General features: G+C 43.1%; 2 protein-coding genes across 4 annotated transcripts in view; one reads left to right on the forward strand and one right to left on the reverse strand.

The window, feature by feature from the left end:
- Positions 1–12713, reverse strand: part of iqsec3b (IQ motif and Sec7 domain ArfGEF 3b) — a 29935-nt gene extending 17222 nt beyond the window's left edge. Inside the window, exons 1-5 of one of the 2 annotated variants that reach the window (XM_071500327.1) lie at positions 12037–12713; positions 7322–7396; positions 3279–3396; positions 1885–2286; positions 740–1464 (exon numbers count right to left, since the gene is read on the reverse strand). In XM_071500327.1, coding sequence (XP_071356428.1) covers positions 740–1464; positions 1885–2286; positions 3279–3396; positions 7322–7396; positions 12037–12563 — 1847 coding nt within the window. In that variant the 5' untranslated portion in view covers positions 12564–12713. The remainder of the gene's footprint in view (positions 1–739; positions 1465–1884; positions 2287–3278; positions 3397–7321; positions 7397–12036) is intronic. The other variant, XM_071500334.1, reaches the window with a different exon arrangement.
- An 84-nt stretch (positions 12714–12797) lies between these two features.
- On the forward strand, positions 12798–21024 carry wash1 (WAS protein family homolog 1). 2 transcript variants are annotated; one of them, XM_071500365.1, is made up of 11 exons: positions 12798–12932; positions 14361–14501; positions 15600–15711; positions 15848–15994; positions 18296–18432; positions 18518–18653; positions 18751–18946; positions 19201–19374; positions 19504–19662; positions 20217–20285; positions 20379–21024. In XM_071500365.1, the coding sequence occupies exons 1-11, from the start codon at positions 12856–12858 to the stop codon at positions 20519–20521; spliced, it is 1491 nt and encodes a 496-aa protein (XP_071356466.1). In that variant the 5' UTR covers positions 12798–12855; the 3' UTR covers positions 20522–21024. The 2 variants fall into 2 exon arrangements, with proteins under 2 accessions (XP_071356466.1, XP_071356475.1); XM_071500374.1 differs by lacking the exon at positions 12798–12932 and adding an exon at positions 13346–13487.
- The last annotated feature ends 141 nt before the right edge of the window (positions 21025–21165 follow it).

Genomic DNA, 21165 nt, shown 5'->3' on the forward strand with positions numbered 1-21165 from the left:
CAGATCGCCAACAGCATAAAAACAGATAGTGTTAGAGTTAACAGGGTGTGTGTGATGTTTTTTGTGCGTTCAAGCGGATAGGTGTGTGGGCGTGAGTGAGAAAGAAAATGTATAATGCTGTATTTAAGAGAAAGTTTGCATAAATGTGTGCGTGTGTGTGTGTGAGTAGGTGTGTATGTGAGAGGGAAAGTGAGTGTGTGTGTATGAAGAAGAATAGCACAAGGAGAGAGAAAGAAAGGAGGAGTGCATTCATGCATAAAATCTGTTAGCTCTGGACTTCTGGATCAGACCCACTGTCACTGATGCATAAGAGTTCATTTACTTTAATTTGTATTAACTAATAATAAGTGCAGGCCAACCGTGGACTCTATTTATAGGCACTGACAGGCTCTCACATTGTACATGACCTCCTTGACAGTCTCTGCTCTTCAACTCCATGACCCTCTTTTCTATCTTTCTTATTCTCTCTTCCTCACTTCATCCCCTGTCCCTCTCTCTAGCTCTTTTTTTACGGACATCACAAGATGGCACTGAAAAGGCAGCTCCTCCCAACAATCACAAACACTAATGAGCAGCTGCTTAGAGCAGTTTGCTGGGCTGTTGGAGATTTGTTAGACACAAACAGTAATAAGTGTACTTTGAACCTGGAGCCAGAGGCTGCAGAAATATTTTGCAGTTTTCTTTGAGCAAGAGAGAATATGTGTGTGTGTGTGTGTGTGTGTGTTACCAGCCCACTCACACATTGAAGAGATTGAGTCCTATACGATAGAGGCGTTTGCGGTGTGTATCTGTGGACAGGGTTGGCGAGCGGCATGAGGCTGGATCCTGGCAGCGGTCCCTGGGCAGAGAGACGACCAGGGCCTGCAGGGCTTCAGGGCTCGGTCCCCCAGGGATCTGCTGAGGATGAGTGTAGTGATACTGCTGGTACTGGGTGTAAATCTGAGCGGGCTGCTGGTTAGACTGGGTTGAGGTGGAGATGGTGGTGGAAACAGAGGTAGAAGTGGAAGTTGACCCCAGTCTGTCTGAGCCGCTCTCCCCCTCTATCCCACCTCCTCCCGAAGCTGGCACTGTGGAGCCCCTCCTGGATCCTGGATCAACCATTTCCAGCTCCTCACTGGGAGGAGGGGCAGGAAACTCTGGTTCCTCCATTGACTGGCCATCTCCACCCCCAGCCATTCCACTCACAGAGGTCTTCCTGCTGCCCAGCTCTCCCCCACCTGTGTTGCCGAGAGAGGTGGTAGTTGTGGTGGTGGCGGAGGAGATGGTGTAGGAGCTATTGCTGTCGATGTGAACAGTGACATCCCTGAAGGCCATGAGCAGTGAGCTGGCACTGCGAGGCAGACAAGCGCTCTCAGCAGCTGCACGAAGTGCCCCAGGGTCCATCAGTAGCCCCTTCCCCTCTCCACCCTCTGACAAGCTCCAACCACGAAGGGCCTCATCGATCGACTGGGCCAAGGAGTGCAGCTGCAAATAAGAAGATAAAAAATACATTTCAAAACTATTAATCAAGTCAAGGAGTATGATTCGTGACTGGAAAGGTTTCTGTTTCCAGCAGGGTTGCTAATTAGTGGCTATTTGTAAGACAAGTGGAGCTAGATAGACACTGATGGTGGCTGGCGACTGAGCAGTTTTCACATGAAACTTATCAAGCCAGAGGGGCCAGTCCATGTAGTTTAGTTAAGGCTAAGTCTAGAATTCTTTGTGTGAAACTAGGATTGGACAAATTTACATTTTGACCCGATATGTCAATCTGAAACAAAGTGCCAAATAGCCATGCAGCTAGACTGACTTAAAAACAACACATTGTATGATGTTAATGAGACCTGATTTACCCTATTTACAACAAAGCTTTTGGGAGCTATAACAGGAAATGAAAATACTCACTTGTTCAGAGAAGCAGTCCTCTAGCTGGGTTAGTGTGGGTCCTGGGGTTTGAGGTGGGGCTGTGGTTGGCACAGATGAGGGAGCAGCTGCTGGGGCAGATGCAGGAGAAGGGGGCAGAGAGGTGGAGCGACATGGGGGAGGAGGGGGAGTTTTGGAGCGCAGAGGTATCTGTCCTCCTCCTGGATGCAGACTGTAACTGTGTCTCTGGGCTGCATTCCGGCTTCGGCCTGAAGGGCTGGGATGGCGCAGAGAGATGCGACGAGGCAACTTGCTCTCCGACAGTGAGTTGCGAATCTTCTGGAAGTTTTTGCTGAGCTGATACTGACGGAAAGCTGTCTGGATACGACGGGCTGCCCGCCTCGCTATGAGATGGCCTCCATACTTCTGCTCTAACTCTTCTATCTGGGGAGGGGAAGAGATTGAGGGGGAGTGAGTTTAAATATCAAGCATGTTTACAAGGCTCTGAAACTGACTGAAAACACTGTAAGAGTGATATTGCAAAGCACAGAGCAGCCACTGAAAAATATTTATTCATCCACCAGAGGCAAACATCATGTTGCCCCCATGTCTACAAAAGATAAAAAGAATTTCAGCATTGCCTGAGTCATGAAATTCACACTCACTCTTAGAAGTATCCTTCTTACTTATCTGTCCACTCTTTTAAAACCAGTAAGGGTTTATGGAATTAGAGCCAAAGTAAACATCATCTATCATCATTCAACTGCTAATACTGGCTGAAGGGCCATGGGATGGTGGATGGATGGGCTGTGACAAAGGTGCTGTTGAGAAAATGAATAGAAAAGTAAACACCCGCACAAGCCTATTTCTGTCCTGCTTGTTGGCAGAGCAGCTCAGCCCAAAATCTTAGCATCCTCCAGAATTTTCACCCTCCTATATTTTCAACAAGAGGCAGAGAAGAAGGAGGGGGGAGTGGGAGGTGAGGGAAGAAGATAGGGAGAGGGAAAAAAGGAGGACAGCCACACGTGTTCCTGGGTGTGTGTCTGCAAATGCAAGCATGCCCACAAAAAAGTGTGTGTGTATATATATATATATATATATATATATATTTATATAGATATATACTGCAGCAGCAGTAGCAGTGGCAACAGCAGACCCTTCAGCATTTTGCTATAAAGACATCTCCAGCTGCCAGAAGCAGTTATTGGTCGTTACCATGACAACCTAGCATCTTTCTCTCATGTTGCTGTGGCAGTGGAGTCGCTGGAGCTCTTTTTCATGTCAACAGAGACAGAAATAGATCTGAATGGAATTCTTTCTTTCATCACGGAAGACAAAATGTCAAATGATCATCGTTCACACACTTCCTCAAACTAAAACAGGTAGAGTCAGCATTTGCTTCGTCCCAAAATGTGCCTGTGGGAAAAAAGACATACCTGTTTGTTTTTGTTCTCCAGGGTGATCTCGTACTCGCTGGGTCCCTCTCTCTTGGTGCCCTCCACTTCCTGTCCACCACCTGAGGATGTTCCATCCTCCAGGCTAAGCATCTGTCCACTGCCACAGAGATAAGAACAGAAAGCTCTCAGTCCTCCACACTGACCTCCAAAACTCTGCTGTTATCGCAGTGGCAGGTCATCAACTATGCGGAGTGTGAAGAGGTTCATGAGGGAAGCAGCAGGTGGAGAGTGATGTGTGGCTGTGGTGGCTCGGGGCAAGGATGACTAAGTTTATGTGTCCAGTCCTATTTGGCCAGATTTGTGGCTCCACTGCAGGTTGTGGGAGTGAAACTCAGGATATGTGACCAGATTGAAAATACAAAAAGGCTGACACTACAAGACTGTGTCCACAATCAGACATTTACTCCTTCCCAGATGCTAAAAGTTAATATTTAATTGTTTGTTGATCTCATTGAAAAATCATAAAAGCTCAAGATGATGTAAAAATTAACTAATTTTGATCAACCAACAGTTCACATATACGATATAAAACAGAGAAAAGCAAAAACAGTGAATATTAAGCATTTTTCCATAAACGAATAAATGATTAATCAGTTATCAGAATTGTTAATGATAAATTTTCTGTTAATCAACTGATCCATCCGTTCCCAAACATTTTTTCTTATGGCAAACTAATATACTTTTGTTGCATGTTGTGAGCAGTTCAGTCAAAGAGTGACTGAAGGTCTGCAGAGGTAAAACTAATTGGTATTTCACAAAAAAAGCAAAGATTGGGGAAAGTCTGACAAATAAAGGCTTATGTGTAGCAAAAAGGTGATTGGTTTGCAAACCTTTCATACATCCTGCAACATCTTGTGACTGGACCCCAGGTTGGTAACCACTGAACTACTCTATTTATCAGTGAATCGTCTCAGCCTCACTTTATTGTGAGCAGTCAATGAAATGAATTTCTGGCACATATGAATTATCAACACTTTGTTTCTCACTAAAAAGTGAGTCACTAGTGTTGCATAACTGCAGTTTAAACACATCTACCAAAGGAAAAATTTATGGGGTTTTAAGTGAAAAGCTGTGTAATGCTATTGAGACAGTCTTAGTTCATCATGGAAATATTAATGAAGAAATGTGTTGATATCAAAGAGATCTTTATTAGGCATTGTCAGTTTCAAACCATGGAAACAAGAAGTACTAGTACAAGCCTGAACCAATTAGAGCACTGGACAATACTGTCTGTCACACGGTAGTGATTTTGTCCATGAAACTCATGTGTTTCGATTGCAATGACTGGAAAGCAAAAACAGTGAATATGAAGTGACACCTGTGATGAAAAATACAACTGTCTGAGTCTGCTTCAAAGAAATAAAAATTACTATTTTCCAGGTTCCATTACTGTATACGAGGAGGATACTTCTGTGGCAGAATATAAGAGTTCGGAAACACTGGAAGCAGTGCAAGACAATAACAGGCAGACTATCATATCCTCAAAGTCAAACTTGACTTGCAGAAAAAGTAGGGGAACGACCAAATCTGATGCCATGGATATTTAATAAACAATTATTCCAGTAATACAGAAGAAGCTTGAAGCAAAAACAAAACAAAAATATATTTAAATCCAGCCTGAATCGGACTCAGAACTCCCAGAGCCCACTACTCCATCCTGCTCTTATAATGCCAGGTCCTGTCCACAGATGGAACAATGTCCTTTTATATGACAGCATTAACAAGGCTTACTAAAGCAGACTACTGTCATGACACAGCAGAAAGCGCCCTTTTACTGAATATTCAAGTTTTCCAGTTATCCACATTTTGGTAAATCTTAAGCTCTCCTCATCATTGTCAAATAGTGAAAAAACATGAAGTGACCAGTTTGTCCGGCATATCATCTCACCACTAATAAATGGTAGAAACCACCGACATTCAGCTCCCTTTATTCAGCCAAACTGGTCCTAAACTGCTTTGATATAGAGAAGAGAGGTACAGAGGTATGAACACGCCTTAAGAGGTTTTATAATGGTGTGCAATAATGAGTGTGTGTTTGTGTGTGTGTGTGTGTGTGTGTCTGTGTGCATGTTGTTGTGTGCTTGTACAATCTTTCCTCCATCCAGATAGTGCTTACTCCAATAATTTTTTTACACGAAAGGGACTAAACAGGACTGGGGAGAATAAAAAGCCTGCTCATGATTAAATAATGAGTGCATCACTTAAGTTCCTCTTTGTTTTCTTTGATTGCTGTGAAAGCAACTATTCTGCATTCCCAGCCAAGAATCAGAGAGAGGGCCAGAGAAGCTTTGTCATATCTTTACACGAGATAAAGAAAAGAGAGTGGAAACTGGAAGATTTGTTGGTGTGTGCATGCTGGAGGCTTTCTCTATCAGAAACTCTATTAAAACACTGCCATGCCCCAGTGCTGCATCAGAATACATTAGAGTACATTAGAATACATTAGAGGATTTAAAAGCAAGAGTTGAGGTATTAATGCATTTGGACAGCAAAAGCCCCTATAATGATATGGGGGCTATATACCCACCCTCTCTCCTGATCTCTTTCTAATACTCCCCCCACCCACATACACACACACATGCACACATACCAAACACACTAGGCACACACTCCTGCACCGCCTGAATGTGTGACGTCATGGTGACAGAGAAATTAACATCTGTCAAATCGCATCTCTCAAGGTCCCATAGAGCCCCACAGTACAGTACAGCGAGGGGAGAAACGTGCAGGCTCAAAGGCTAAGCAGAGTAAAGAAAAGGCGCAGCAGGTTATCGGCCGGAGGCGCATCTTGTGACATCTCTCGGGAGGTTTGATTCAGCGGATGACAGTTAGTGTGTAGAGGTGGTGCAGGTTTGCAGCCACCAGGCAGGCCCAACTTCATATGATGATAATAATGAGCTACAGTGTTACACGGCTCCTCTACATCTCATCATCTCAGCTGGCTGTCCGCTGCCACCATGCCATTAGCCCATCCAATCAGGACTATGTGGGTGTAGGAGCTAAGTCATCAGATCAGAGAGAAGAGAGAAATTCCAGACAGACAGATGGTGATATTAATAAAAACAGAATGAGAGAGAGACTTGATAGGGCGGGATGAGATAGGAATAATTGAAGAGAGATGATTAAGAAAGACAAAGTCTTCCAACAGACAGATAATAATGAGTAGAGATGCATACAGAAATAAACAACACAAGAGGGGGAAGGATATTACAGCAGATGAAGAGACAGAAAAAGGAGACATGACTGCAAAAGACTGGATTTAGAAACAGAGTACAGAAGATTAAAAGATAGGAGAAACTCTAGAGGAGGGGGGGCAAATGATTGAGAAACATGACAAAATCAGCTTTTCAAAGTTGAAAACAGAGCCCTGCTCATTTAAACATCGTCAACTGAAACATCATGCATTCACATGCCCCCATACACACACACACACACACACACACACACACACACACACACACACACACACACACACACACACACATAAATATGAACAAACCTACACAACAAACAGACAACCCTGCCCACACAGAGACAGATGGCAAAAGTGACTACATTGAATTTTCAAAGTCAACACTTATGTTCTCTGGTTACTATGGTAGTAGTAGCTGTTGCGTCATTGCTGGGTTGCCATGGGCAGTTTTATAGTGGCAATATCTGTTCGTACGATAACCCCCCCCCCGTCCTCTCACTGTCTCTCTATGTGCGAGTTACCCTTGGGGCTTTCAGAGCTATAGCTTTGTTACGGAGAATTTAACTCTCACTGTAACTCCAGGCTCCACACGTTCATAAATACACCAATTCACACGCTCTACAGTGCTGTGCACACACACACAAACAAGCGTGATTAAAGGCCTGGGTGTAGACATGACTCAGTTAGATGACACACATGTACAAACAGTGTGTATATATAGAAAGACAGGAAGTTTTCATTGGCTGAACGAGCGCACTCTGAGAGCAGTGGGAGCAAAACCCTATAGAGAAATAGTGGTGTCTGTGATTGGTCGTTGAGTCTGTCTTACCCGGATGAGCCAGTGGTGTCAGCCTCTGGATGTTCAGGGGCGGGGCAGCAAAACTGATGCAGCACGGTCTCACTCCTGTAGAAGGGTAGACAAGGGAGGAGGAGAGGTAAGCAAAAGAGAGAGAGGCGCACACAATTGGAAAGACAGCATGTCATTCGGTTATTGTCGGCTGTTGCTAGTTGTTTGCCTTGTTTTCATATTCCTCCTAATTCTCATTCTTTGTGCAACATCCCAAAAGATCCTGAAGAGGCTCTTCTCAGATTCTTTTGGATTATTTCCATGAGTTCTTTTTACAATTTGGCACTGATCCTGGGGTAAATACCCTATGTAGGTCAATTCAAAGCTGAGAAAGCTGAGAGGGAGTGCGGGTATTTACATGTCTGTGTGTCCGGATGTGCTTGTTTATGCTTGCCTCCCTTCAATTCATGAGACCACTGGTAATTTAGCAGAATTCCCCAAACTCAGTCTGGGCAGATGGTTACTCCATCTCTGTTTACTGCTCCTTCTCTTCTTAAGTTCGTCTCTCTCATTTCTCTCTCATACATTTTACATTTACATTCATATTTAAGGCATTTTGCTGGGGCTCGAGTGTGGAGCAATTTATAGTGAAGAGAATGAAAGAATAACCATGACTTTTTGAATACCCTTCAATATAGACTTAAGTCCTCAGTGTCAGTGTCAACTAAATATTTGGAAGGCATGAATGCCCAGGTCACATTCGGTCCTTCCACAATGAGCTGAGAGCAGGCGGTTAACAGTGAATTTCTTGGCAACGCTACAGTAAGTCGTCTGACCTGGGAACAGCATATTGCTTGTGACACAGACCCACAGTGACAGGCATTCAGAGTCAGTGCGAGACTCAGGGTGACAGTCCAAGCTATAAAAAGCCACTTTTCACCGCAACTTAAAGAGACACAGTTATTTTGTTTTTTGTTCAAGTATCTTCAAACAGTACTCTTCGCACTTTCTATGAATAATAGTCCTCCATCTGTTGTCGTGCCTACCTCTCCACTGACAAAACACACAAGCAAACATATTGAACGTACATGAATAATTTGGTCTCTGTTTAGCAGCACCTGTGCTGTGGTTTACAGCCTCAGTGTTGGAACTTTGAGATCACAGGTGGGGACCAAAGCACACTACCTGATTTGAATTGTCAATATATTTGGAATCTTTCACATTTTTCTTTTGAAATAATGTTTTTGCACTACTAGTCTCAGTAGACAATCAATTGCCATCTGTTAACAACTCATTCAAAAATCTCCAGAACAATTGTGTGTACATTTTTTTACTTCTCTCCTCTGCATCGCAAACACCAGATTATTGCAGGTGAAAAATAAAGTTAAGTAGACAACTTGTCATACATCCAAAACTGATTCTTTTCAAACAAATCAGTTTGAAGAGAATGAATGTATAGATTTTTAGAATACACAGATGAACTATATATATAATTAACAACAAGACAATAATGGGATGTGTTTTTCCCTCCAGGTTACCTCTAGGTTAATTAAATTATACACACAATAACTCTCATGTATGAAATGACTCTATTTCTATTTTTTCATTTCTACAATTTGCCGTCTCAAAAAAATCATTTATTATTTAAAAATCCATTTCAGCGTTGAGGCCTCTCTTTAATCTCATCTCCCCTTCAAGGTGGAATTTTCTACGTGCAAACTAATATTCAAGACCCATATATCTGTGCAGCACCAAATGTGCAGTTGTTCACCTTCTGTGTGCTGCGTTGACGATCAGTGGCTGGCTAACAGGTGAACAGGAAAATGAAATCAAGGATGAACATCCACACAGTAACAACAGCAAGTTTATCAACATTGAGCCTATTAGAAATACAATGCTTCAGTCATATGCGTGGCATCAGTCCCACAATGTGAAGTACGTCTTTACAGTAAAGCCATAGGCTGTAATAACTGATCAAACCACATCAATGATTGACATAACTGAATTTGTGTATATTTCCTGAAATATCAAACTATTGCTTTAAAATGAGACACAACATTTTTTTTTTCAATAAGAGAAGTGCAAATACAGGCCTGTTCAATTTGTTTTGGTCATGCAGTGAGGAAGAGGCCAGGTTGTTTGAGTCCCTGAGTGCGTGCACACACACACACACACACACACACACACACACACACACACACACGCACACACAATCAGCAGGTCCATCCATCTGTCAGTACAAGACACACACATAACGGCCATCCGCCTCCAACAACGCTAACAAAGAGAACAGGTGAATATTTTAACAGTACATGTCTCCTGCTGTAGGCCCATGTTTTCTCTCTCTCTGTATGTGCCCCGGTCTCCCTTACACCACCCCTCTCCTCTGTCCTGTTTTGTAAGAGAACTTTAAACGCTGTTCTTTTCATCAGCCAGTTTCTAGTAGTGTAAGGACAGTGGGGAGAATGGGGAGGGTTGACATGCAACAAGATCAACTCCGTTTGGACTCAAAAATGTTGCCAGTGCATTGTGTTCACCTCCCACTGCACCACAGGACACCGCAGCCTGTCCCTCCGCTGTCAAACCTATCTATTTGTCCGCCAGCAAGACAGATAAACTGAGCAGACAGCTACCCCCAAATGCACCTTGTTTTTCCATCTCTCTCCTCTCTGTTTTGGTCTCTCTCTGTACCTGTCTCACTCTGTGTACTCCCTCCTATTCTCTCCTGGCCACTTTCTCTGTGTTTTTATTCCCAACTCTCTCACTCTGGCTCCTTCCCTTTCACTGGTCCACTCCAATGTCAGCCTCCAGCTCCTTCCTCTAGACACCTCCAAGGGCTCCATCAAAGACAACAACTGAGCTTGCATCTCTCTCTTTCTATCTCTCTGCCTTTTTCTCTCTCCTGAGAATGGCTGATTACTGTTCGCTCCATGGGCTAAGTGGGGCAGATAGGAGGCTCAGCTGTAGGGAGAAACAGAGAATGAGCAGAGGAGAGGATCCTGTCCCACATCCACGTGCACTGGCAATGCTGATGACAACGCAAAGCACACAAATGCACTCACAGCCATCCCGATGCAGAACACAAGCCCACGTCATTTTTCTATAGGGCAAAGAAAACTGGGCTGCACATAGAGTAAGATAAACATTCAGATAAATGCATACAGCAAGAGGTAAGATGTGCAAATGAAAGACTGTATGCTAACACATGCATAAACAGGTATATGCACAAACAAACACAAACATATACATTTTGTAACGCTGAGAAACACGCTGACACACACAAGTCACTGACAACAGGAATAGCAAAGGGCAGATCAGCTGCAGACAGGATGCAGCAGGCAATGACAGGAAGATGAATCCTCTAAAAATCCAAGTGAAAGCCTCGCTTCCCCCGAATGGCCTGCCAGAAGCGAAACCAGAAATTAGGTGTTAAGCTACCAAGTCTTATCCAGATGGACTAAAGATCGATGAGGAGGTGGGGATGTAAGGTTTCATTCAAGGACACACAGCAGCAACCACAGGGGCAGGAAGGCCAGTTATTAAACCAGCAGCCCCACTCTGCTGCCTGATCAACTGGTGATGCCTCTGCTGTTTTCTGCCTCCAGCTTTTGTAACAGCAATTCATTTATTGTAATTTCTTTCTCACCAGTAAAACTAATTTTAATTAAGAAGCAGCGGTGTTACAGTGATTCCTGTCAAAGAATAACAAATAGTTGCTGCAGGGTAGGTTCTTGAGAGGACACAGGCACAACTCAGGTTCCAGGCAAAGCCACACAGGAGAGCAACAGGCATCACACACACACACACACACACACACACACAAGGCAAGCACAAACAACTCCAGAACAGGCACTGTAGGATTAATATCAACAACTTTTTTAATATACATGTTTCCCCTTCTGCACTCTGCTCCTCTCAACTCCTCCTCTGTTCTGTGTTGCTCCCCTCACTAGGGGTGGATTCCCAGAGAGACCAATCAGGACTCCTACTGGGATACAACTTATGAACAGAACACACACACACACACACACACACACACACACAAAAAAATGAGAGAAAGATGGTTTTCTCTCATTAGGTGATGTGACGATGTAGTATGAGGCTCTGGTGCCAAGCAGGGGGTGGTGTGTGTGTGTGTGTGTGTGTGTGTGTGTGTGTATGACCGAGTGCACATGTGTCTCATCTAACACAGCAACATCAGAGGCACAGAGGTCCCGTGAGAGTTCCCTGATCCCGTGCAGTGGGCTAAATAGTGGAGGAACCAGCAGCACCGTGGACGTGAAGCTGCTCCTGTCTAGAGCTGACAGTGTGTGTGTATATTTCCAGCCCGCACACACACACACACACACACACACACACACAAACACACACACACACACACACACACACACACACACATACGCGATTATAGGCCTACAGCTGTTTGTTATGTAATGATCCAGTGATCGTGATTTAGTTTCTCATTTAAATAATCCACCTCTTCCTCTCCTGCCACAGTCCTTAGCCAGCACACACAGCTGGAAATTGGAAATTTACGCCTTCTCCATCAATTAAACGCATCTCAATCTGCGGGGACGCTCTTAATTATAACTACAGTTTTAGATCATAGAGAAAATTCAAAAAACTACAGGAGGTTTTAGAAATGTATAAAAACCATTGTAACCTTCTCAATAGCCTACAATAGGCTATATATTCTCTATATTGGACTAAATTGGAACACACACACACACACACACAACCATAGAGCCACTACTCACTCAGATTTCCTAGCGAGGGCCAGGGATCGACAAAGGGTTGTGGGGGTCATCTGAACCAAAGAGCGGCAGCTGGGGCAACTTCCGCCGTTTTCTGGGTCACTTTCAACCGGGGAAACCGTGGACGGATCAGCTGGGACCAGCTGCATGTCCCCCGGGTCCATAGGTTGGGGAGGCGACGGCTGAACCCCCGGAGTCGCCTCGACCTGTGCTGGTGCAACCGCATGGTCTGGCAGAGACCCCGCACCAGTCTTGAGCTGAGGGTCTTGAGGATGGTGGTGATGGTGAAGACAGCTGGGGTCGGGGTGATGATGGTGGTGATGGTGGTGATGGTAAGGATGCTGCTGTTGTACCCTGACGTCTCGCAGGTGCCTGTTTTCGCCAATGAGCTCGTCCACCCGCCGGTCCAGCTCCTCTATCCGGGCGCGCTGGGTTTGGATGAGACTCTGCTGGTTCTGCACGATGGTAGTGAGCTCTCGCAGGTACAGTATCGCCTGTACCGGGTTTTCTAGCAGGCTGGAGCTCATCATACCCAAAGCAAGAGGAGGGCAAAGACGGAGAAGAAAAAAGAAGCTGGGGTGATGGATGGAGGACAGAGGGGATGCAATTTATCCGTGAGCAGGTGAGATGTCCTTCCGCTCTCCTCTCCTTGATTCTGCTTGGCTGTGGATGAGGCTGCATCGACCGAGCTAGCCCCCCCCCCTTCTCTCTCTCTCTCTCCTTCTCTCTCTCTCTCTCTCTCTCCTTCTCTCTCTCTCTCTCTCTCTCTCTCTCTCTCTCACCACTGCGCTGAGTGGTGCTGATGAGAGGAGCCAGATCCAGATGTGTCAAGAGGGAGGAGGGGTGCTGGAGCTGGAGGACAGATGCGTCATTACGCAAAGGCACAAGAAAACTCCGAGGTAAGCACGCACCCTATAGGCTGTAGAAAGAGATTCAGTATCCGAGACTCCTGGGCTTGATTTACTGCACATAAAAACCGAAAATAGATTTTTTTTTTTTAAAGAAAATCAGAAAATAGTATTCTTTTTTTAAATCAACCTGTTATATAGCTTAATATTTTCTTTTTTTCTTCTTATAGGGCTCTGGAAAATTATAGATTTTTGTAAAATAATAATATGAATAATAATAATAATCATCATCATCATCATCAGACTATTTTTGAGGCAAACTGTTTTAGTGATCTCGTTTTGTCCTAATCTTAAAAAGGTTTTAAAAGTGTGATTTACGATTTATGATTTATGGGTCGTTTAGGTGCGTTCAATTCAGGAAGCGGACATTTCCAGAATCACGTGAACGCAACATCATAATTCCGATATAGTCACGTGTCACGGGATGCGGAAGTCGGAGCCGTTGTTTTGCTAAACAAGTAGCTGTGTCTGTAGCATCGACAGCCCCATTTATCCCTTTTATATCCCATTTGAAACTGTGAACAAGTGAACAGTACTCATGGTCAGGTAAGTCTGTTATTTTAAAGCTCGTAGGTGTAGGTGTCGCGGCATATCCGCTCATTTGGCTCGGTTTGGAGCGATTCTTACTTAAGCATGAACGGGCTTTCATTTGAGAAACAGTTTATTAGTTACATGTAACGTTATTTAGACTGTTTGTTTTGGGTGCAGGTTTATTATCAAAGAGCTTTTCATATTAGCAAGCGTATCAACAGGGATGAACTCGGGCCGACGTGCACATCGAAAAAGGATAAAATCCAGTTTTGACTGCGCGGTCATGTGAGAGTCAGATGAGGTCAAGAAGTGTGTGCGAAAGCGGTAGGGTTTTAGTTTAACCATGAGCGGGTTACTGAATGGGCCTAATGAACAAGGGCCCAGGGGCCCCCCACCTCCAAAGCAACTACAAAGAGACAACAGATGACAACAGAAAGATGCAAAACAACTACAAGGAGACACAAAACAACCACAGGGGGATGCAAAGCGACCACAAAGACCTGCAAGAAAGACTACAGAGAGACAACAATCATCCACAAAGGGACTACAAATGACTATAAAGAGATACAACGTGACTCCAGAGATGCAAAATGACTTTTCTTTCAGTCAGGGGGGTCTTTCTCCTGTGTATTGGAGGTTTATTACATAACTGTGCCCTAACAACAGTGTTGGATCAAACAAGCATCATAGCGTTGACTGAAATTTGAAAAATTGCCACGGTCTTTCAGGTTTTTCTCATTACAGAGTTTGATTTATTAAGTAATTGAAACTATATCATCTTACATACTTAACCCCAGCCGCAGGAATGAACTTCCAAGATCAAACTTTTTTGCAACACACAGCCTGGTTCATGATGTTGATGATTTTCTCTGTGATGATGTTTGGCAGGATGACCCAGAAGCACATCCTGGAAGGCCAGGTGTACTCAGTGCCTCTCATCCAACCAGACCTGAGGAGAGAGGAGGCTGTCCATCAGATAGCAGATGCATTACTCTACTTGGAGAACATCTCTACTGATATTTTCAGAAGGTAAACCCAGAATCTCACACACACACACACACAGTCACATGCATCCTTTCTACGACTGTATTATCTGTAGCATGTGTTTCATTGTTTTCTCAGACTGCATGTTTTGCTCTTTTTCATATTTTACATGCATGATATTGAGTTGTTAACACAATACAAAACAATCTATCTATGTTGCATAACTAATGCTAAAATGATGAGCTGAATAATTGTTTGCACAAAAGAAAAGATCTCTTTTCCAGTTACATATCACAGTTTATAAGATGTGCCTGCGTTTCTTGCCTGTTTGAATTGAATCATTTTAGCCTCTGGAAACTTCTAGTTCTTGCAATATGTGTCATATTTCTTATAATTTACTAAATAATTAATAATAATAATATTATATTAATAGTAGAGATACAACTATTGCAATGATTGTTTTTCCAACCATCCATTTTCTATAATGCTTATCCAGTTCATGGTCTCAGGGGGTCCGAGCATTTCCAAGGCTGCATTACCAATTCATTTGTAAATTATCTTTTTATATAGGTTATTAAATGTCAGAAATGCCAAATAATTAACAATTAACAGAGCTGATGGTTAGATAGCTGTAAACCACAACACAGCAATCAAAAAGGTTTTAATGGATCTGCAAATTGCCCATCCATAAATGTACTCATAGCTTATATTACAGCATTTGTTCTGGGCACAAAAAAGCTATACATTTAATGGCCTGCATGTGGAATCCATATTCTCAACCATATTTAATGCCATAGCACCTGTTGTAGCACAGAGCCCTGTCCATCCTGAAAATTGGAAAAAAAAAAAGGGAGGAAGTGTCTCCTGGAGATTGTTTAGCGAATACAACCTTGTTGAAACACAGTGTGTTAGTAATTAAATAATTGATTGTGCCACGACAACAGCTGTAGAGTACTTGCACATCGTCTTTATTGAATGGAAGAAGTCTGCAATTACTTTATGGAGTTGGAAATGTAGAATAGGGTGTCTCAAGTCACACACTCCTCTATATTGGATTGTGCAATAAGGTCTCAGACGTATTTTCCTCTGTGTGTGGATGTGTGTATGTTCATACTGTGGTGTGTATGTGTGTGTCGCTTCCAGGGTGTCTGAGAGTGTGGAGAGGAACCGCCGCCAACTGCAGAGCGTCACTGACCGGATCAGACTAGCTCAGGCCCGTGTCGACAAGATCAAAGGCAGTAAGAAGGCCACCAAGGTAACATGGCACCTTCACTTTGGAAGGCAGCTTTGCATATTTTATCTTTGATACACAATATAGACAAAACACAGTGACAAGATTGTTAAAAAATAGAGTGTTTGTCAGTTACATCAGCTTTTGTCTGCGCGTACAGGTTTTCTCCAGTGCTAAGTACCCTGCCCCAGATCGACTTCAGGATTACTCGTCTATCTTTACTGGGGCTACAGACCCCTCCTCACAAACCCGCCCCCGACACAGGATACAGAACAAACTTCGGCCCTTTGATGAGAAGGCGTTGCAGGTGAGATACATACATTAAAGTGCTGATTATGCGGGGGTTTGGATTTGTGACATGCAATGCTTCCAAAGATATGAAACAGAGAAAGGTATGCTAGCCTGCTGGTATTCAGGCCTCTTTATACAGTTGACACTGATAAAACTGTGGGAACAAAACCGGGATAAATAGGAGCATGATTCATTTACATTTACATTGCTTTTTTTTTTTAAGGCTGAGAATTTATACATACTGTAGCTACTGGTCAGATGAGGAAAGGAGGGCTTAGAGCTAAAGTTTCAACTCCTTATATTCATGCAAACTCCCATGACCCCACCAGTATTAATGCAGGAGTGAAGTGCTGGTTCACTGTCCACCTTGGCCCCCCTGAATCCACATGTCTTCTTTCCAGCACCCTGGCATATGATTCCCTTGAGACGGCTGAGCAGTGTGATACCTTGATAATTGAAATATACTCTCCAATTCTTTTTTTAAAGATGGGAACCTCAACTCCCATCTGCCACTCCATAGGCACAGTCTCCGACTTCCATTTTCACTGTGACATCCACAGTGATGTAGGCGTCGTACATCATTAACTGAGCCTGAAGGCAAAGCACTCAGTCTGTGTTGAAACCCTAACCTATGATCCTGAACTCTTGAGTTGAGAGGGAAAGAATGAAATTGCCTCCTGCCATGGTGCCTGGGCTCACCCTTAAGGGCAGGATGAAGGGGGGAGGGAGCCATTTGAGGTGATGGGAACATCTGATGTTTCCAGGATACTTCGCCGTAGAGGTATTACATATCTTGTCTGACCTGGAATCACCCCAGGATGCTTCAGGAAGAGTGGATGATGAGGCTGGGAAGGACATCTGTGCTTCATTGCTTAGCCTAACATGACCCAGACCTGGATGAGTGGTGGAAAACACATGGATGGCTGTTTGTTTTTAACCTTTTTCAACCACATTTCGCCCTTAGTCTGAACCGAATTAATTCATGTGGAATGAGACTCACACAAACATATGTGAGGATGCTTTTTTTTTTCTTGTTTGTAGTGCTCATTTTGCCCTGCTACAGGAGTCAGGTGGATGGATTTATGCCACATATCATGATAACTAGCATCAGGCCAGACTCTTCGGATCTGATAAAATATTAAAAAACAGTGCTGAGTGAATGTGAATAACAACCTGCCTACCTCAAAACAGAACCTGTAAAATCTCCCCAAAAGCTATTAATCTACAACATATTTGTGTTACTATTTGCACTTTGCTGCACATATTTTGTGTTATTTTTTTTTCACTCTCTTAGAAGAACAGCTGTTTCCTCATGATTAGCAGCATGTGTGTTTATAGACCATTTATCACTCAGCCAGCTCTAATAAGCTTTCATCCACGTCAGTCTTGATTATTCACACCCCTGAATAAAAATTGGCATCCACCTAATCAAATGTTACATTACACCTGGGCATTTGCACTGAAATTTTCTGGCTTTTTAAAAAAAAAAATAAAAATTGAATATTCATCTGGCAGGTTCACGTCAGGTTGTTTTACAGGTTGAAAAGATATTGCAAAGCACAGGACGTCAGCTGCATTTTTTATTTTGCTTGTCAGATTTTGCTCCAAATTTGATGCTTGATCAGGAGGTAAAAAAGAAGTGAAAACGACATCAACATGTAGAAAAGTCCAGTTTTTTTTTTTTTTTTAAACTGCATATCAAACCCAGATTAGACATGTCCCTTCCCTTTAGTCACAGTCAGGTCTTTAGTTGCGGAATTGACTACACATCAGTCAAACTCACAGATGATTAAGTCACATACTGTACATGCCATATATAGGATGAAAGATGCTGTATGTATATCTGTATGTATGTCACTGGACAGTGAAAATAAACTGTAAATGTGTGATAGTGTATTTGTATGTGACAGTGTAAATGTGCACGCTCCGTTTAGCACAAGCTCCTGAATTATTTATAGTGAACGCCACAGTTTTTTCCTTCACCATCTTAGGAAACCTGCATATTTTCTGCTGTGTGTGCTTGGACTTGCAAGTGTGTTGTTTTTTTTTTTGTTTGTTTGTTTTTTTATTTGAGTTAGTGAGTGAGTATATTTGTTAGAAAAGGAAAAATGAAATAAAAACAATGCTGGCAATTTTCTCTGGTGCAGAAATGCATTATTCAATAATGCCCAGAAGCAATGTCCCTGACCATATAAGTTTGTGCTCGTGGATCTGTCTGCAGGAGAACTTCAGTGGCATTTCTGATTTGCGTTATGCAAGACTTAGCTGACATTTACAGATCTCCCTCTCACTCCGTGTCTCTCTGCTTTCCTTTCAGGAGAAGTTAATGTATTTCCCGGTGTGTGTAGGCAATAAGAAGAAGTCTGAGGACGAGACAGAGGAGGGGCTGGGAAGTCTGCCGCGCAATATCTCATCTGTCAGCTCTTTGCTGCTCTTTAATACCACCGAGAATCTGTGAGTCCACAACAACAAATACTAACTGTAACGTGATCATATTTAAATCTTTTCTTCATATCTTTGGATTTGTGTGTTTTTAAAGATACAAGAAGTATGTGTTCCTTGATCCTCTGGCGGGAGCAGTGACTAAAACACACACAACACTAGAGACAGAAAAAGAGGAGAAACCGTTTGATGCTCCATTGTCCATTACTAAGAGAGAGCAACTAGAAAGACAGGTACCTTCAACAGCATTTTCAAACCAAAACCACACTGTTAATTTAACTTAACATATATGATTGATGAGTAATCTTGATGATCTTTTCTGTCCAACAGACAGCAGAGAGTTATTTCTATGTGCCAGACCTGGGTGAGGTGCCCGAGATAGATGTGCCATCCTACTTGCCCGACCTGCCAGGCATAGCAGATGACCTGTCCTATAGTGCAGACCTTGGCCCTGGCTTTGCCCCGTCAGGACCCACACACAACATCCCCGAGCTGCCTTCCTTCCACGACGAGAGCAATGCACCAGGTACACATACCCACCTTCAAAAGGAAGCTCAAGCTTTCGCTCAGTTCAGTTTATTTTTATCTCTAGTTTATGTATCATTTTCATACTATCTTTATTTTGTGCCTCACCTTTGTCCTTCATTGTGAAGCACTTTGTGATGTCTGATCTAAAAAAAAAAGTGGTGTATAAATAAACTTAACTTTACACATGCCCTTTATGCCACTTTTGCCACAATGTGATTGCAAGCTAACGTAGACTTGTCATCTTTGTTTCAGGATCTCAGCTCCAGCCTAATGCTCCACCTCCTCCACCACCTCCCCCTCCCCCTCCTCCCCCTCCTGAGCCTACCCTCGCTTCTGCTACTCCTGCAGGAGCTCCCCCTCCTCCACCTCCTCCACCCCCTCCTCCCGCTGACAGCCCCACAGAAGTCTCTCGAGCCCAAAGTTCAGGTTTGTCTTATGGCCCCTGTTCAGAAATCTTGTACCCTATTCACTCTCTTAAATTAGATTGACCTAATTGACATTACTCGGCGTAAACCCAAATTACACTGCCTCCCTGTCTGTCCCCTCTGACTGCAGGCCCTGTCTCTGGTGCTCCCAGCGAGGTGGTCCAGCCGTCAGACAGCCGTGCCAGCCTGCTGGAGTCTATCCGCAACGCCGGAGGCATCGGCAAAGCCAAGTTACGCAACGTTAAAGAGCGCAAGATGGAGAAGAAGAAACAAAAGGAGCAAGAGCAAGGTGTCAGATTGTTTGAGTGGGGAAGTGGGTCTGCTCATGTTTTATTAATCGCCACACGATGCAGCTTTAACAATGATGAAAAAGTCATGCAATCAAAGTAGAGCGTGACCATTCCCTATTTAGTATTCACCCATGAGTTTATAGTGTGTCACACTGCAAGTCAGGATGTCAGCATTTGTGTACATATCTCTTAGGGTTATCATCACAGTCCATGGCTGTATGACCTTCGTTTTACAAATGCCAACCTCATTAAAAGACTGACTCAGTTCCAGTTGTATTTTAAATTGTCTGACCTAATATTAGACAGCAAAACTTTGCCCTTATCTCTGGCTCACTGCCCAGGTCATGACCTAACATTTCCTCTTTGAAGCTGCTTAAATTGACTAACTAGATTTTTTTTTAAAAATGCATTTACAATTATGTTCTGCACTTTGTAGCACAGCACTGGGGAATGAGAGATACTGTTTTACTGCTCCAAATAATAATTTAAAAAATATATTGATTATATTGATTACATCATTATTAAGTAACTGCCTGTCTTTGTCTCGCAACAGTGGGAGCGGCATCTAGTGGTGGAGACTTTATGTCTGATCTCTTCAATAAACTTGCCATGCGAAGGAAAGGTGAGGATCCCTTTTATATTAAGTCAGATTAAGAATACTTATTCCAATGATTGCTTTGTATACAGTAAATAATTTGTCCTGTTCTCTCTGTAGGCATATCTGGTAAGGGTCCAGCAGGAGGGGAGTCAAGTGATGCTCCTGCTGGTACAGGCGGCGCATTCGCCAGGATGTCAGATGTCATCCCACCACTCCCTGCCCCACATTCAACAACAGACGATGACGACTGGGAAGCGTAACACAATCAACTATGAACACTCAAAGCACTGATGTAATATGGGCAGTAATTTTCCTCATAATGCCAGTAATAACAAGTGCAACAAAAATGATAAAACAGTTTATTGATCTCATATTCATTGAAAAACACATTTTCATGAAATTAAACAAGCAGATAACATTAGAACATTCATTGAGATCACAGAAACATTTCACTCGCGTCTTTCTATTACATAAAACTCATTTTTGCATTACATAACACTTAACATTGACTGCTTTAAATATTTAAAACCTCTTGAAAGCTAAATCAGTCATATGGATGCATACACGAGTGCTGTGCCTGATATCTTATTAGCAGCTGCTTCAGTAATTAATTTCAACATGGTGAAATGAAGATTTGTTGAGGAGGGATTCTCTTCTGCAACATGCTCCAGACTGATAAACCAGTGTCAAATGTAAATGTGTAAATGCTCCTTTAGCCATTGTCTGCAATGTGCATTCAAATACATTGATTCATTATTCTCCATCTCGTATGTATGTTACCAGTACATAACAGAACAAGATATAGACAACAGCTAAAAGGTCAAATGTATGAAGTGAGCATGAAGCACTGAAAACAGAAAAACTGCCTCCCTTGTTGACTGTTGAACTCCAGCTAGTGGCACTC

The sequence above is a fragment of the Trachinotus anak genome, unplaced genomic scaffold, assembly GCF_046630095.1.
Source record: "Trachinotus anak isolate AG129_WGS33_773 ecotype Australia unplaced genomic scaffold, CSIRO_AGI_Tana_v1 ptg000002l, whole genome shotgun sequence".
NCBI classification, from domain to species: Eukaryota; Metazoa; Chordata; class Actinopteri; order Carangiformes; family Carangidae; genus Trachinotus; species Trachinotus anak.

Excerpts from the sequence above, each read along its gene's own strand:
- wash1 (XM_071500365.1), top strand. The coding sequence starts at position 12,856 with ATGTGTCAAGAGGGAGGAGGGGTGCTGGAGCTGGAGGACAGATGCGTC. Across the intron at positions 18,433-18,517 it reads TTTAATACCACCGAGAATCT|ATACAAGAAGTATGTGTTCC; the intron begins GTGAGTCCACAA and ends GTGTTTTTAAAG. Across the intron at positions 18,947-19,200 it reads CGACGAGAGCAATGCACCAG|GATCTCAGCTCCAGCCTAAT; the intron begins GTACACATACCC and ends TCTTTGTTTCAG.